The 18538-nt window shown below is 45.2% G+C and overlaps 1 protein-coding gene across 1 annotated transcript in view; it reads right to left on the bottom strand.

Annotated features, from left to right (window-relative positions):
* Positions 1 to 1867: 1867 nt before the first annotated feature.
* cdc123 (cell division cycle 123 homolog (S. cerevisiae)) overlaps positions 1868 to 18538 on the bottom strand; it is a 40981-nt gene continuing 24310 nt past the window's right edge. The window contains exons 7-13 of the mRNA XM_086010782.1: positions 18393 to 18441; positions 14309 to 14384; positions 14085 to 14207; positions 10997 to 11025; positions 5743 to 5859; positions 4340 to 4477; positions 1868 to 2222 (exon numbers count right to left, since the gene is read on the bottom strand). Coding sequence (XP_085866908.1) covers positions 2181 to 2222; positions 4340 to 4477; positions 5743 to 5859; positions 10997 to 11025; positions 14085 to 14207; positions 14309 to 14384; positions 18393 to 18441 — 574 coding nt within the window. The 3' untranslated portion in view covers positions 1868 to 2180. The remainder of the gene's footprint in view (positions 2223 to 4339; positions 4478 to 5742; positions 5860 to 10996; positions 11026 to 14084; positions 14208 to 14308; positions 14385 to 18392; positions 18442 to 18538) is intronic.

Below are 18538 nucleotides of genomic sequence, written 5' to 3'. Positions count from 1 at the left end.
GCCGCTGGTCACAAATTCCGGGTCGATAAATCAAAAGTGAAACTTATTAGAAGGCCACGTTATTCATGAAAATAGCTGTGTCTACAATGTACAGAAGTCTTTTTGGTCCAGATATTGTCTATGATTATTCTAATCCCAGTGTCAGCTGTGGCTCAGTGGGAAGCACACTTGCCTCTGAGTCATAAGTTTGTGGGTTCACAGTCCCACTCCAGGGGCTTGAGCACATAAATCTAGGCCGACACTCCAGTGCAGTGCGGAGGGAGTGCCGCACTGTCGGAGGTGCCGATTTCGGATGAGACGTTAAACCGAGGCCTATGCTCTCTCAGGTGGACGTAAAAGATCCCATGGCACTATTTCGAAGAAGAGTAGGGGAGTTATCCCCGGTGTCCAGACCAATATTTATCCCTCAACCAACATAACAGAAACTGTTTATCTGGTCATTATCGCATTGCTGCTTGTGGGAGCTTGCTGTGCGCAAATTACAAGTGACTACACTTCAAAAAGTACTTCATTGGCTGTAAAGCGCTTTGGGACGTCCGGTGGTCATGAAAGGCGCTATAGAAATGCAAGTCTTTCTTTCTTAATAATGAAACATTAGGTGGTCACTTTGGTAAGGTTCAGGAATTCCAAAATGGAAAAGCTGAAGTCATGAGATTGAGGACTGCAAGTAATGTACAGAATACTTTGAAACCACACAAGAGGAATACTGATGACACACTGCTGCATCACGCCTGCAATTTCAGTTTCTAATATAGGCGCTAAGTAAACTATTTTAAAGTGCAGAATGTTTGTGTGTTACTAGACTCAAGATGTAATAATGAGCAGAAAATGAATGTATAATCACATAAGCTATGGTTTAAGGGTTAAGGTCAAGAATGCAAGTATTTCAATTCCTCACCTCCCAATATTGATCTTTGCTAAAAAGAAACGTACGAACAAATCATGCATGGATTCCAACATTTTGAATATCTTGTCATTTCTTGGTAACTAACCTATTTGACAGTCTCAACTGTACATTTCCATCTTTGAAGTGTGTAAACGTCATTATTTTTCCAAAATGTAAATGTCACTTGCAGACACAAATAGTCGTATTTCTTTGAAAGGTTCAATTTTGCAATTCCCACTTTCAAAGGTTGTAATAGCTGCCCTTATGTAGTGTCTTTTATGCAAAATATGTCAAAGCATTTTAGACAGCGAATCACATCTTGAAGTGCAGCAAACTTTGTTATGTAAGCAAAGGAAAGTTAAACCTATTTCCACCTCTAACATCTCTTGTCTCTGCCCCTCAGCTCATCCGCTGCTGAAACCCTCATCCATGCCTTTGTTACCTCCAGACTCGACGATTCCAACGCACTCCTGGCCGGCCTCCCACGCTCTACCCTACGTAAACTTGAGGTGATCCAAAACTCGGCTGCCCGTGTCCTAACTCGCACCAAGCCCCGTTCGCCCATCTCCCGTGCTCGCTGACCTACACTGGCTCCTGGTTAAGCAACGCCTCGATTTTAAAATTCTCATCCTTGTTTTCAAATCCCTCCACGGCCTCGCCCCTCCCTATCTCTGTAATCTCCTTCAGCCCCACAAACCCGAGATATCTGCACTCCGCCAATTCTGGCCTCAAACCTCCCTGATTTTAAATCGCTCCACCATTGGTGGCCGTGCCTTCAGCTGCCTGGGCCCTAAGCTCTGGAATTCCCTCCCTAAACCTCTCCGCCTCTCTTTCCTCCTTTAAGATGCTCCTTAAAACCTACCTCTTTGACCAAGCTTTTGGTCATCTGCCCTAATATCTCATGTGACTGTCAAATTCTGTTTTATAACCAAATGTCAAGTACACAAAATTTATTACAACAAAATAACGGTTACAACTGAATTCATTTCAAGTTATAAAAATTTAATTTTACAGGAAGTTATCATTTTCCTACATATATGAACTTTTTCAATAACACGGTTATCTTTTTAGAACTAATCCACATTTTGTTCAATTTACTTCATAATCTTTACAATGTTACACCCTCTTTTATTGAATAAAACTAGGCAACTTTTTCAAATTTACTGTCAATATATAGCTTTGCAAAGGTGTGTATCAAGCAATACCACATGGACTTCACATCAAAGTCAATTCAAAGTCTTTCATTTGCTCTACATTTGTCCCAAGAAGTCTGTTGCGGTAAACAGCAGGGCTGTTATCCCTCGTCATCTGAACTTTCTGCTTCTTGACTTCTTGTCTTGGAGAGGAAAAAAACAGTCACAACTATAAACAAAGTATTAAATGAAAGGATTGATTTTTCTTTTTACAAATTGTATTTTCCTTCCTCCTCTTTTGGGTGTCTCCACAATATTCACACAGAGAGGGAAGAGAGTCAATTTGCTCCCAGTTCCCTGCTAATACAGGTAGACTATCCTTTATCCACACTTCCGAAAACCTCTAAAAACCGAAAGTTTTTTCGTGGAGCGCAAGTCGTGCGCACGACATGACCGAGTGGCGCCAAACATGACAGGAGTGGTCCGGGAACTCTGCCTTTCCCTGTGAGCAGGGCAGAGGGTCACAGAGTTCCCTCCTGGGTAGGAGATTGCAGGCCGAGCCGGGCAGTGTGAAGGAGGTACCGGGAGAGTGAACCCAACAATACAGCGGCCCGTCCGATAGCTGCAGCGGCCCGTCCGATAGTCTTTTTCTTCCCGCCCCCGACCTGATTTGCGGGCCAACTTAGTGTAGGAGTCAGCCGATATCCGGCTTTCCCACAACTGGCGGCGGCAGTCGAGCCCCAGACCCCCGCTAAGTCAAGGAATTCAGATACGGAGTAGGGGGAGCCGGAAACCTCGATCTAACGGCAGAAATCAGCAGCCGTTTTGTTAGGTTTTTTTTCTTCCCCTAGCATTTAGGTTTTTTTTCTCCCCTAGCATTTTTTTTTTTAAAAATAAAACAGTCAGGCTGTGGAAAGAGTCTCTGTAGCTTAGCAACAGCTTCAGAGAGGCTTCCAAGGCAGGGCCCGAGTGTTTACAAGCTGTTGCTACAGTGTTTGTTGTCAGAAAACCTTCTGAAATCCGAAAAATTCCGAAAACCGAAACACAACTGGTCCCAAGGTTTTCGGATAAAGGGTAGTCTACCTGTACCATTTTTGAACAAGTGCCTAGAAAGTGACTGGTCGGTTTTTCTCCTGCTTTCCTGCTGGCGGGCTGGTGTTTAGCCTCCGCTCTGCATTGTCCCTACAGACTAAAAACATTCTGGGTGGGGACGAGAGGCAATAGAGTCCATCATGGTCTGACAACTGCAGGAATTTTTAAGTTAAAAGGCTAGATTACTTGCTCACAATCAGCCCATTAGTTTTGAAGGAATTGCAGGAAAGGCAGCATGCTTTGCAGCACAGTCACTGTGCGATGGTCAATTGTAGTGACTCGAGAAAATTGGCCGGGTTTTTTTTTTCTGCGTCTGAAAGCAAAGACAATAATCTGCTACAGGGAACTGCAACAGACATGATGGCAGCCACAGTCCAGGATTCTCTGCTAAGATGTGATATTGATATGAGAAACGAGAGGAGATAGGCCCCTGCCTCCACTCCCCCACTTTTTCATCCCATGACCTGACTGGAAATAAAACACTCAAACTGGAGCTATGCCACTCCCCTCCCCAAATTGAACAGCTAATGTTCCCTTGCTTGTAACTACAGGTAGACTACCCTTTATCCGGACTTCCGAAAACCAGAACCCTCTAAAAACCGAAGGTTTTTTCGTTCAGCGTAAGTCGTGCGTACGACTTACGCTGAACGAAAAAACCTTCGGTTTTTAGAGGGTTCCGGTTGCGGAAGTTCGGATAAAGGGCAAGTCGTGCGCACGACCCCCCGCCGACCCCGCCAGCCCCGACAACCGCCGACCCCGCCAGCCCCGACAACCGCCGACCCCCCCGCCCGCCGACCCCCGACAACCGCCGACCCCCCCGCAGACCCGACAACCGCCAGCCCCGACAACCGCCAGCCCCGACAACCGCCGACCCCCCCCGCGTACCCCGCCGACCCCGACCGACTTACGCTGAGCGTCAGCGTAAGTCGTGCGCACGACCCCCCGGCGGACCCCCGCCGACCCACCTTCCGAAATTCTCCTTTATCCGAAACTCGGCTGGTCCCGAGGTTTTCAGATAAAGGATAGTCTACCCCTGTATTCATTTTTGGATGATCTAAAATACAAGCTGGGTGTCAGTTATGCGACAGGACACTTTCCCTTTTGACGGAGGGTCATCGACCTGAAACGTTAACTCTGTTTCTCGCTCCACGGATGCTGCCCTGGCCTGTTGGGTGTTTCCAGCATTTTCTGTTGTTATTTATGTTAAACAGTTCAAAACGTAGCTCACCAGTTTAAGAAAATCAATTAGTTTATGAGCATCTTCCCCTCGTGACAAGTCCACAAAGTCCTTTGGCAGCCGATAGCTTAAGTAGGGACTGGGCTGTACGGTCATTTGACTGGTTATGTAGCGGAAGGCTGGGGCATCCTAGAAGGCAATAGTAAACCACTGAATCAAAGCAGGAAGGCCACAGATAAAACATAGCGTACAAAAGCCAAACGAGCCCCAAGAATTTGTCTTCTCCTTCCCAAAACCTGAACAGACCAAAAAAAAAGTTCAGCAGCTAAAAGATGTTGAAATCAATTGACTAGTGGTCTTGGGCAGTAATTAAGTTAATGACGAGAACTCAATGATACTCACTGGAAAGCAAAATTATTTCAAAAGCAACATGCATTGTTAGAATGCCCCTTGAGTCGAGCAGTATTTCAGCTTAGGTTATGCAAGGGGTGGGAAAGATAAGAAAGGATGATAATTGTTGTGTGGATTTTGATCTAGTCACAATTTTAATTTGAATAATTTACTCCTAGAAATCCCTCCTCTAATGGCCAGAATTGCTACGTTTTTGACCTGCCCGGGAGCCTGGCGAAACCCGGAGTGTGTGACGTCACAGACAGGCTCCCCGCTCGGAAGCCAGCCTGACTGAAAGGCTGGCTTCCAGTTGGGTGGAGAACGCCGGGCAGGAGGCCACAACAAGCAGTTAAGTGCGGGGTCCGATCCCGGGGGGAGGGGCGGGCGAGCTGATGGTGGGTGAGCTTGGGGGGCCAGGAGGAAGCACTCCTGCTCCTCCTAGCCCACAAGGATTGCACCCCGAGGCTGCCCTCGCCTCACTGCAGCTACCGGGACTCTTGAGATGGTGGTGGTGAGCCACCTTCTTGAACCACTGCAGTCCATGTGAAGATCCTCCCTAACACCACTGTGTGGGAGTGAGTTCCAGGATTTTGACCTAGCAACAAGGAAGGAATGGTGATATACTTCCAAGCCAGGATGGTGTATGACTTGGAGGTGGTGGTGTTCCCATGCGCCTGCTGCCCTTGTCCTTCCAGGTCCTCGCACCTCTGCAAATGGAGTCTTCGGAGGTTGGGGCTGAGACAAGTCATTGGACAGAGTACAGGGCACTTTACTTTGCACCCAACCATGCTGTACCTGACTTGGAGTGCTTAATGCTAGCACTGGGATGCCCAAGTGGAAATACGTTCCATTTTCAACTGCAAATATCCTCGCTTTGACGAGCACAAATATTCAACAAAGAAAACCAGAGAAAAGACCCGGCGAGGAGAGGTTAGGTACAGTGCATCAGGGAAAGTTAGGATTTATGGGCGGAGCTGCAAGAAGACAGAGCCTCACAAAAACACACTCAAAATCAAGAGTTCATAACATAAATAAACATTCACTAAATCGCTCAGAACTCTTACCGGGTCTGTAAGGTCTCCTTTACTGATGTTCTGTCCGGATGTCAGCTCCTCCCAGCTGAAAAGCAAGGAGTTGGTCACTTCTCCAAATGGGTTAAAATCTATAAGCCACACCTTGCCCTATGGAACAGATTATAGGAAAAGTTTTAAATATTAAATAACAAAAATGATCTTTTGACAAAAAGTACTTTTGAGATACCAGATTAGAAAAAAAACAGAAATGAACAACCTATCCTTTTATGGCTGCAACCTTATTCCAGCCCAAACTGATGGGATAATCAATCTCTTCTCTCTCCACTGACTAATAGCCCTTCATGAACCGAGTGTGGACACTCCTGAAGCAGTTCGCACTGGGCACGGTTCCAAAATAAAGCTCCACACAATTTAGCTAGAGACAGGCCGCTAAAGTGATCTGGGTAACAGACAAATTCATACTGGCACGGTAAGACAGGAGTGTCCAACCTGCAGCTCCAGAGTCACATGGACTCCAAACCTTACCACACGGCCCTCAAAACCCAGTTAACTCAAATCATATTTGCATACATCTTTTTAAAATGCTGATTTGTTGGGTTTGCATTTTATCGACTTGGGAGGTTTGAAAAGGGGCTGCTTTAATGCTGCTGTTAAGTCCTAAAGATCTGTTAGTATCAGCAACTAGAGACACTAACAGGAAGATAGTTTTAAATTTCACGTGGCCCTCCAGTCTCCATGGTATGTGCCTATGCAGCCCACTACAACAGAAACTTCAATACCCCTGCAGTAGAGGATACCTTCCTCTCGTTGAGATCAAGAACATATTTGGGGGCAGAATAGAGGCGCTTTTATTCTCCATCTGCTTGTGTCAGCACAGGACGTGAACAATGCATTCCATTTCCTCACAGTGATGTTGCTGCACTGGGTTTTCAAAGCGGAGAAGCAGCAAGGTGCAGATGTGCTCCTCTTGCTCCCCATGAAGTCGGTTGTAGAATTCACCAGGTCCTCAGCACTGTTCCCTCCAAGGTGGGCGGCCGTGCACACACATCCCAGAGCTCGCGCGCGCGCCCTTCAAATTAGCTAGAGACAGGCCGCTAAAGTGGGGGCCCTGGTGCACGAAACTCAAAAGGTTAGTATGCAGGTGCAGCAAGTGATTAAGAAGGCCAATGGAATGTTGGCTTTCATTGCTAGGGGAATAGAATATAAAAATAGGGAGGTATTGCTTCAGTTGTACAAGGTATTGGTGAGACCGCACCTGGAATACTGCATACAGTTTTGGTGTCCATACTTAAGAAAAGACATACTTGCTCTCGAGTCAGTACAAAGAAGGTTCACTCGGTTAATCCCGGGGATGAGGGGATGGACATATGAGGAGAGGTTGAGTAGATTGGGACTCTACTCATTGGAGTTCAGAAGAATGAGAGGCGATCTTATTGAAACATATAAGATTGTGAAGGGGTTGGATCGGGTGGATGCGGGGAGGATGTTCCCGATGATGGGTGAAACTAGAACTAGGGGGCATAGTCTTAGAATAAGGGGCTGCTCTTTCAAAACTGAGATGAGGAGGAACTACTTCACTCAGAGGGTGGTAGGTCCATTGTGGTAAACCACTGTTAGAATATGCTGCCCCAAAAAGCTGTAGAAGCTACATCATTACATAAATTTAAAACAGAAATAGACAGTTTCCTAGAAGTAAAGGGAATTAAGGGTTACGGGGAGCGGGCAGGAATTTGGACAAGAGTCTAGGTTCGGATCGGTCATGGCCCTGTGGGTAGCGGAGCGGGCCCAGGGGCCGTGTAGCCTGATCCTGCTCCTATTTCATGTGTCTAATTCTGTTAGATTCAGGAGATGGTTCTGTGATAGTAGATTGGCGGTTAGGATCAGATCAGCCATGATCTTATTGAATGGCGGAGCAGGCTCGAGGGGCCGATTGGCCTACTCCTGCTCCTATTGCTTATGTTCTTATGTAAATGCCACGCAGAGAACTGGACTGCCGGACAGCTGGAGTGGGGGAGGGGCCGGAATGCAGACAAAGGCGTTTGCGAGTCTTGCGACCTCAGAGCCGATCCCAATTGAAAATTAACAAAAGAGTTGGGGCAGCGGCCGCCTGATGAGGGAGTGGGTGAGGGGGTTGGTCGTGTCGGCCTCTGGGAAGTTTCAGGTGCTGCAGGCAGAAGCTGCAGAGAAGCCGCGCTCAGCCTGTTGCCATGGTGATGAGGGCAGCGTCTCCCTCCTTCTCCTTTGGCGCCACAGTTCGAGAGGCCTCTGTTACACAAACTCCGCGCTCCCCGTCCTTCCCGAGCGGGGCCAGCTCAGTGCAGCCAGACGCCCCTACGGGGTCGGACGAAGCTTTAAAAAAATAAAAATCGGTGGGAGAGATCGGTACATAACCACGGGTACCTCATCTTATTAAACCTGTTACAAGTGAGTGAGTCGCCAAGTTTGACCTGCAACAGGTGAGCAAGAAGGGACTTTGTTGCGGTCTGATGGCAGTGACATGTTTTAGGAGAGGAAATGAGAAAGGAGTTTGTGCGAATTCTGAGCTGTACGTCAATCTGCTTTTTAAGATAAAATGATCCTACTGCAGGTGGGTTTGTAAGATCAGGCTTTCAATCATTAGGTGAAGCAAGGAAGCATTTTAGCAGAAGGAAGAAGAGTGATTAACACAGGTTTAACTTACTTTTATTTGCTACTTTTTAATAAATCCAATATTGCACCAGGGGTAAATATTTGGTTTTAGTCTTGTTGCTGATGAAAGTTCATAAAAACCATAATAACATAAAAAGTGGGGAAAATTGGAGCTTCATTTTGAAAATCAGAATTCTGGCGTCAGATTTCTATTTTTAGAAATGTGGAGGCACCTCACTTACTACAGGTCAACCCAATTAGCACATCGGTCTGCTGAAGAATGCAAACCGCCTAGGGGGGCAACAAAGGTTGCCTTTGTCAGAAACAAAAATTAGATTTTTTTTTTTTTTTTTAAATTTGGAAAATTGTTTAAAGCCGGAAAAAAATACGGGAAAGTGAAGTTAATTTTACCGTAAACAAAGTTGCAGAATGGGTATGTAAATGACAAATGAATTTCCATACAGATAAGTATGAGGTGGTGCTACCTACTTCTTGGAAAATAAGAGACTAAATGGAGTAGCAAAGGGATCTAGGGGTATAGATTCACAAATCATTAAAAGTAGCAACGCAGGTTAAAAAAAGCCTTAAAAAAAAGTGCAAATAAAGCACTGGGGCTCATTTCTAGAGGAATAGAATTCAAAAGCAGAGAAGTTATGTTAAGCCTGTATCGAACCGTGTCTGACTGTCTCATGAGTTGAGACAGTGGGGTGGTAATATGGCATTAGTGTATATATGTTTTTAAGTGGTTGCTGCTGTGGTTGTAAAAGCTGTTGCTGTAAAAGTTGCCCACCGACAAAAAGGTCGCGCTCAACGGAATTCATGGCCCGCTCAGTACAAAAAAAATTAGAGGGAACATTGGTCCTCAGTCAGTCTTGTGTGCTTTCTTCGATAGTTGGGAAACAAAAATGGGCAGTTCGTCAACCTGAAATGCACCTTCTGGCGACTGATTGGCGGTTTGGGAGCAGACTGTTCGAGTGGCCTCTGTCAGCCAAGAGGCTCCCGAGAACATTAAGCAATGTCACGGATGGAGATTTTGCAATTATCTAGTGGGTAAAAGTATCAAGTCATATAAACCAGAAAGTCTCAGGTTCAATTGTCAGCCTCTGCGGAGTTAGCAGACCTTAGGGAGAGCGGAAATTGGGAGGACTAAAATGGCCTGTCCCTGTGCTGGGGGAGGGGGGTGGGAATGGCCTGTCCCTGTGCTGGGGGAGGGGGGGGGGGGTGGGAATGGCCTGTCCCGGTGCTGGGAATGGCCTGTCCCGGTGGTTGGGGGGGGGGGGGGGGGAAATGGCCTGTCCCTGTAGGGGGAGGGGGGGGAGGAAATGGCCTGTCCCTGTGCTGGGGGAGGGGGGGATGGGAATGGCCTGTCCCTGTGCTGGGGGAGGGGGGGTGGGAATGGCCTGTCCCGGTGCTGGGGGAGGGGTGGAAACCAGCCAGAGTTCCTGCTCTGACTGCAATCCAGTGGCCCCTGCTGGAAAGAGCACGGCCATGCCCTTCACGGTACAACAGCCTGGTGAAACTCACTGTTCAGACTCAACACGAGAAAAATAGCCACTTGCATGATGCATTAGAGAGCTGATACCGCCAGGGAGAAACATACCCCAGCAACGGTCAGGAGAAGGAGAGGGAGTTGAATGGCGATAAAGGAAATCAGCAAAAGAAAAACATGCCACATATCAAATTCTAAAATAATCACCTTTCCAGTTACGGCTCAGCCACACAACAGGTGCCAAGTGCATTGCCACCTGGTAACTCCTGCATTATTTATGATTTTTATACTAATTGCTATCAGTCACTTGCAGAGAATGAGAAGACATTGTTTTTTGAAGGATTAGCTAACACTACCTGCTATTTAAAAAGAGAAAACCTTCTGTTTAATGGCAATAGATAACAAAAGACGTAAAACTGACCCCGATAGTCTGGACTGTCGTATCTTCTTCTGATCTTACAGTTGCACATGCTCACTCTGTCTCTCTCAAACTTCAACATCTTCCCTCCAATGTCCCCTGTGCCGGAACAGAGGTGGCCATTCAGCCCCTCGAGCCTGTTCCGCCATTCAATGAGATCATGGCTGATGTGACCTAACTCCATTTACCCACCTTTGCCCCATGTCCCTTAATACCTTTGGTTAACAAAATTCTATCAATCTCAGATTTTAAAATTAATAATTGCCGTTTGCGGAAGAGAGTTCCAAACTTCCACCACCCTTGTGTGATGAAGTATTTCCTAACTTCACTCCTGAAAGGCCTGGCTCTAACTTTTAGGCTATGGCCCCTAGTCCTAAACTCTCCAACCAGCAGAAATAGTTTGGGAGATGCCCTATTTCTCAGTAACCCACCTCCAAGATCACCACCTTGCTCTATGCAGTCTCTCCAAGACCGAGTCTGCCTTCTTCCCTTCACCTAAAGTCCCTTCCCCTTTCCGAGACCCTCAGTCTCTACAGCTCCCAATCTCTCTCCTTCCCTTTTTGCACCAAGACACTCGGCCTCCAATGGCAAGTTTCAAAACACCGTTGGAAGAGATCTGCAAACAGTTCATTAGTACTTGGCCAGATGTGGTGTAGGAAACTTTTAAAAAAGGGCAAAAATACTGTTAAATATAATCCTCTAGTGAAAATAAAATTACATCGTTACCGTTTCAGATGCAATTACCATACCTGACTGTCTCTGTATACATCAAACACAACTGTAAACAGAAAAGTATAATGGGTAAGATTTCTGAAGCACAGGTAATACCCAAAAATACATTTGAGAGAGCATAACAATACTGGATAAAAAGATCAAGTTACTTTTGCAGCACGGTGGCATAGTGGTTAGCACTGTTGCCTCACAGCGCCAAGGACCCGGGTTCGAATCCGGCCTCGGGCGACTGTCTGTGTGGAGTTTGCACATTCTCCCCATGTTTGCGTGGGTTTCCTCCGGGTGCTCCGGTTTCCTCCCACAGTCCAAAGATGTGCGGGTTAGGTTGATTGGCTATGATAAATTGACCCTTAGTGTTAGGGGGATTAAATATGTGGGGTTACGGGGATCGGGTGGGATATGTGTCGGTGCAGGCTCGATGGGCCGAAATGGCCTCTATCTGCACTGTGGGGTTTCTGTGATTCTGTGATACTTTCCAGAGTGGATAGATCCAAATCAAGATTGTGGTATTTACTTTGTTATATAGAATATACTTCAGTGAACTGCCTATGGAAGCGTGTTACACTGTAGCTACACCCTCTCCAATGATAGCCCTGCAACACCTCAATTTCGCATCTCCCAGCTCCTCAGCCTGAATTGCAGAGAAACTCCTATATGCCAAACAGCTCTACCTCTCTGCTTCTCAATTTGCTGTCCGTTTTGCTATTTAACTGTAATGAGTAAGGACATAATGTATGACTTTAATATAGGGACTCAAGTCAGTCCGCACGCCCTGGACCAATTATCCCCCGTCCTTTAACCCCGCTTCCCCTGAAAACGACACTTGGTCTTGACTCCCTAAATGTAGAGCAGTGTTGTCCTAAATATATAAAGTCACTATAAATTATCGAATACTGAATTTGATTTTAATTATGGTATATTGCCCCTTCAATGCCATCTTTTAATACCAGGTAATGGCATTGCCCATACTAGGCCCCATCTTATAAACAGAACATTGGCTGTACAAAATGCAAATACAACTGAAATTATAATTATACATATACAAAAGTGCTACTAAACTTTAGGTATGTTAATGTTTCCTGCAGGTCAATGCATGCTTTCTTGTACTAAATTACCATTTTATTCTGCAGATAAGTATTAACATAAAAGCTAATTAAAATATATGGGGAACTCAATACAATCTGTCTATGCAGGAAATCCAGTCACATGGCAGAAACTAAATACTATAACTGGTAAGATCAGCCCAATACTGAATACCTCAAAAGCACTTTCCATTTTGCTTTTACATCCTCAATGGATACTAATTATCCAGGTACAGGTACACTATCCCTTATCCGAAAGCCTTGGGACCAGCTGAGTTTCGGTTTTTGGAATTTTTCGGATTTCAGAGGATATTAAGACTGGGAAATTTGTATTTGTATTTAATATAAATTATAAAAGTTCAGGCTACCTCTTGCGACTGTTCCGTGTCTCATTCCCCTTCCTGCTTCTCTGGAAAGCCGGATATCGGCTGACTCCTACTAAGCTGGCCCGCAAATCAGGTCGGGGGGGGGGGGAGAAAAGAATATCGGACGGGCCGCGGTTCGGTTCGGGGGAAGAAAAGAATATCGGACGGGCCGCTGTATTGTTGGGTTCACTCTCCCGGTACCTCCTTCACACTGCCCGGCTCGGCCTGCAATCTTCTACCCAGGAGGGAACTCTGTGACCCTCTGCCCTGCTCAGCGTAAGTCGTGCGCCACTCTGGTCATGTCGTGCGCACGACTTACGCTGAACGAAAAAACTTTCGGTTTTTAGAGGTTTTCGGAAGTTCGGATAAAGGATATTCTACCTGTAATTAGTAATTAGATGCCCTTGAAGATCTTAACCCAAGGACCTTAAATCTGTGCCAATTTATTCAGCATGGGCTTGTCCTGACTAACAGCTGTACTTAAACTGGTAAAACTCTAAATTCACCACACGTATTGCCAAACCTCACCATACAATGTTTGCCACTGCAATCTGCCACATTGACCAACTGGGGGAAGACCTCAATAATGTAATCACGCAAGTAGAATTTTGAAAAGGTTTTTAAAACCTTTCATTCCAAAGCAGACTGAGATTTTTATTAGAATGATTCTGCTGCTGCTGCTCATACTCCATTTCTAAATAGTTTTACTCTCTCCATTCCGCAATGCTCGATTCTCCCCAGGTGAGCGGCCAGCTTTACTGTGAACGTCCAGAGCACATTAGCTCACATACCGGGAGGCAATCATTTGACTGTAGTGCGAGAAGATTTCTGTTATTCTATGTAGGTAAGTTATTTATTGCCAGTACATTAAAAAAAACAAATTACATAGAAAAAAATTTCTTACACTTTCCAACTATTAGATGATAATCTTATAATATGTCCAATGTATCAGTTAAATAAAAGATTCAGATCAGATTAAATCACAAGATAAACACATCTTCCTTCCTGAGCTTCAAAACATATTTTTCCATCAAGTATTTTGAAGCTCTACACATTATAAAAGGCGTTCAACACATCTTGGATTCAGAAAGAGTTGATAAATTACTTGAACTTTGGCTCCGTGGGTAGTTTACTGCGCACACATCAGAATTTCAGTGACTACACTGGATCAATATGTCTGAGGGGTCTGTTGCTGACGCCAATCTTATCAGTACATATCGAACAGGATTATTGTTTTATAGACAGAAGGCGTGTTTGAAAAGGAACAAAATTATATTTAAAACTTAAAACAGGTTCTGTGAGAATAAATGGAGATTTTAAAAGAAAATATTAGGTCATAGTAGTGGTAGCAACTGTAAACTAATTATTCCAGAACTGCTGAGGGAAATAAATCATGTGCTAGCATATCTTGCATCAGTCTAGGTACTGTATATGTAAATAGTCCTTAAAAGCAATGTTCCCTTTAGGCCGCGCAGCACTCGGCAGCTCCCGCGCAGCCAGCTCACCGGCTTTTAAGTAGGAGAAACTGCGCATGCGCGGTATTTTGAATGGGCCGTGCAGCCCCTTAAAGGGGCCGCACACCCAAAAAAAGATTAAAGGGAACATTGATTACAAGCTCGCAAATCTATTTCTTTTAAAGCAAGATAAAAGATACTTACAATCCTCGTCCAGGAACTTGTACTGTATTTGATTTCGAAAGAAATCTATTATGGAACTAAGAATCTTGGTTTCTTGGTTACAGACGTGATCATAGTACTGCGTGTGGTCTCTCTGTGCAATCCCTGCCAGGAACAAGGGTCAGAAAATTTAAGTCCGTTTCTTAGTTATCGGCTATTTATTTTTTTTAAACTTGAAACAGCCGAAATTATTTTTAGCACAGTACCTATCAGTTTATTTTCTTTGACAAAGCATCTGAACTCCCCTCCAGGTATTAATTCACACCATTTCCTGAGAACAAGCTAAAGAGAGAAATCCTGATTTTAGTCACGTCAACTTCGTCACATTGCTAAATGAACAGGTTGTAGTCAAAAGTCATTTAAAAAAAACAAATCGCACACAAGCGGAGGATCTAGAAGCGTAACAAAGGTTTTGTGGTAGAGCAGGTATCATAAATATTGGACCTAAAACAAACGAGATGAATAAAAATACCCACTTGTGCATTAAACAACTCCAACAGCCAACTTACTGCAAACTTCTCAACTCAAAGCAAACTTACTTTCGAAACTGAGCACCTGCACTTCAGAATGCCTGCAGTCCTGATTCTAATTAGTAGGTAAATCAATAAGTCTGGCATATTTCATTAAATCTCGGGAGCAAAGATTTGCTGCCCGGAGTAAATGATTCAATTCACTGTGAATTTTAATAAATCGGTTTTAACTACCATAAAAATCCACTTGACCTGGTTTAAAAGTTGAATTTGTAACTTTTACAAGTAATCAGCCAGTAAAATATCAATACACTGTCAGACTTAACGAACGTGCCTGCATTATTGAAAAATATTACATACACTGTGGAAAGGAAATGGCGGTATTTATGTACTTGGATTTACAGAAAGCTTCCGACAAGGCTCCACATTACTGATTAACACGAGGGCAAAGAATTGTAGAATAAGGAAATTGATAGACAAAAGGCTTAAAAGCAACAAAAAAACCCAAAGGAAGTGCTGTTAATGGAAAACTTTTCAAGTTGAAAGCAGGTTATGAGCAAGGTATCCAGGGGTCGAAATATATTAACAGATCTCCTGCGACAATACTTATGTTGAACCAGAGGACTCGGTTTAATAGAACTAGGTAGGTGGTGTTGGATTTGGCGGGGCGGGGGGGAGAAGAAATATGCTGTTGGGTTGGAATGCCAAGGCACTAAAGGCAGGTACTGTGGTAGAGAGAGCAGCAAGAGCAAAAGATGGTCGGACAGAGCTTGGGAGGGGGAAGAAAAGAGGAGCTGCACATGGCAGAATATAGGAGTGTATAGCAAGTGGCGGAAAGACAACAGCATTTAGGTTGAAAGCTGGAGAAGATGGGAAGAGAGCTGGAATGGGGGAATGTATATTGGTGCTTTGAGCAGGAATAGCAAAATGCAGTGGGAGAGCTTGGGAGCAGAGGGAAGCTTTCGGAGCTTGGGGCAGGAGGTGGTTAAAGAGGTGAATGGGCGCTCACAGAATGAGAGAGTGTAAGACAGCGCTGGACGTCAATACTGGCATATCGGAGAACTGCAGTCAGTTGATGCTATCTGACAGTAATTGAGGTGGTTTGGGGATGTGGGTGCACTAGTTATTAGGTGGTCACCCATCCCCGATCTCTCTACCGCACCTGTAATTTATCTTTTTCTATCCTTGGCCCTGTTTTCACTATCTCTCTCTCCCCCCGCCCCCCCCCCCCCACCCCATGATCTCCCGTCTCCCGAAGTGATCACTCTCTCTTTGGCTGCGCTGCCTCTCTCTTCACCTTGTGTGCTTTGAAAATAAATTGCTATTTTGTCGGAGAAATCAGCACAGGCTGAACAAGGGTGGGAGGGCAACCAAGAACAGAGGTGGGGCTGGGACCAGATGAGAGTGGCAGAAAGGGAGTGTGGCAGTAATAGGCCAGAGTAGGAGTAGGCCAACAGCGGCATCAGTACTGGGACCAAGCCGTGGCAATGAGCAGGAAAGCCGTGGAGTAATCGCTCCCTGGATATGAATGATGGAGCCTGAGGCTAGGAGTCAAACACTTTAAATAGTATGTGCTATTTGCCATGGTGCTGGTTAATGCCGTTTCACGGCGCACCAGTTGAAAGACCTGCAAGGTTGGCAATGGCAAGTACAGAAAGCTCTTCGCAGTGTAAAAACATTTCCAGATGTTATCCAGGTGTGAGAAAACATGAAGAAGCATGTCAAAATTATGACACAGGGAGTAAGAATGATACTAGGAAGTGCGCATAGTTGCAACACTTAACAGAATTACACACACATGCAAATTTTGACTTGGACAAGTCTTCAACAGCGACTCCCAAAGCCGTGACCTCTACCACCTAGAAGGACAAGGGCAGCAGGCGCATGGGAACACCACCACCTCCAAGTTCCCCTCCAAGTCACACACCATCCCGACTTGGAAATATATCGGCCGTTCCTTCATAGTCGCTGGGTCAAAATCCTGGAACTCCCTCTAACTGCACTGTGGGAGCACCTTCACCACACGGACTGCAGCGGTTCAAGAAAGTGGCTCACCACCACCTTGTCGAGGGCAATTTGGGATGGGCAATAAATGCTGGCCTTGCCAGCGGCGCCCACACCCCGTGAATGAATATAAAAAAAGGTATCGTAAGCAAAAACTCTGAAGCACGGTAAACTGTAGCAGGGGAAGGTTAATCAGAACAAAGTCACATGTTAGCGGTTTCTTGTATTTCCAAGATACCAGCAACACTGGTGGCTGCCTGGGGTTAGGCTGTATGTGTCAGAAGGGGATAAAGATTAAGAAAATCTACCCATTCCATCCCCCCTCCCCCAAAAACAGCATGAGAAACAGTGGGGGAGAAAATAACATACCAAAGCTTTTAGTGAGTGGGATAGTGGATTCAATTCACACAATATGGTTGAAAATAAATTGCTGGGAGGAGCAGAAAGATCAGACAGAGCATCATGTATTGGCAAAAACTTGGTGAACAGTATCTCATACTTTTTTCATGCAATGTCACCACACTTCAAATCAAATCAAATCAACTTTTATTGTCATTGTTAGTGCACAAGTGCAGTACAACGAAATGTAGGCTTGCGGCTCCAGAGAGTGTACATTTAGATTAAGACATTTAAACATTCAACATACATTTGGCTTGTAATACATTAACATAAACATAACCATAATAAAGTGCATTGGCAGATGTGCAGGCTTTAGAGTTTATTTGTGGAGTTCAGTAGGATGACAGCCCTGGGAAAGAAGCTGTTCCTAAATCTGGTCGTACGGGTGCGAATGCATCTGTAGCGTCTCCCAGATGGCAGGAGGGCGAACAGACTGTGGCTGGGGTGGGTAGGGTCTTTGATGATGGACCGTGACCTCCGTAAACAGCGTTTCTGGTATATGTGCTCTATGGTCGGTAGCCGGGTGCCGGTAATGCGTTGGGCAGTTTTGACTACCCGCTGCAGGGCTTTCCGGTCATAGTAGCTACAGCTGCCATACCATACTGTGATACAGTTCGTCAGGATGCTCTCTATTGTGCAGCGGTAAAGGTTAGAGAGGGTCAGGGGTGACAGGTTACATCCCTTCAGCCTCCTTAGGAAATATAGGCGCTGCTGGGCCTTCTTCACCAGAGAGGAGGTATTGAGGGACCAGGAGAGGTCTTCCGTGATGTGGACTCCGAGGAACTTAAAGCTGTCCACCCTTTCCACCACAGCCCCATTGATGTGGATGGGGGTGACCAAGAGTGTGATGATCATTTCATAAATTTTCAAAAGAGTTCCATATTTTGAGATTGATGAATTTGTAAAAATGAAAGTGTGGCCTGGATTTTCTGGTCAGTGGTGAATGAATGGAGCCAGCCGTTCATTACACTGACACTTGCCCACAGACTCGCGATGGGCTTTTGCACTGGAACTCTCTGTAATTAGAAAGGCATTTCGGCACAGCGCCCTCCACAGGGGGTCTGGGGCCCGTGTGAACAGGGGGAGCAACTGTGCATCTCCTGAAACAGTCACATTGAAGAATTATTACTGAGGCGCGCAGAGTCTGAACCAGGAAGTTAGAATATTTAATCCCATGTCAAATCGTGTATAGAAAGCGAAATAGAGAGGGAAAGAAAGATGGGATTGAGAGATAAACGAGAAAGAAAGAAAAACTTGAAAAAATAGCATTTTCAAATGGGTGAACCATTTTAAACAATACTTTAAACAAGAGATGCAGTTCAGAAATCTGATATTTGATGACTATACTAATCATAGATCTGCCATCCATAAACCTATGCAGCAAGCCCAAGAGATCTGAAGCTACAAACTGACTTACTTGAGTATCTACTTTGGGGTCTGGCGAGTCATCAGTACAGTGAAGAAATCTGGGTGAGAAATCAAACATACAACAGGTTTGATAACCATTTGGCTCATAAGAGTCAAATTGATAAGCTCGAGAAAGCCTCCGGTTAACAGGAGGTT

The sequence above is a fragment of the Somniosus microcephalus genome, chromosome 17 (assembly GCF_052327205.1).
Source record: "Somniosus microcephalus isolate GS21.2 chromosome 17, FLI_Smic_1.0, whole genome shotgun sequence".
NCBI lineage: Eukaryota > Metazoa > Chordata > Chondrichthyes > Squaliformes > Somniosidae > Somniosus > Somniosus microcephalus.
This window is presented reverse-complemented; position numbering and strand designations above follow the sequence as displayed.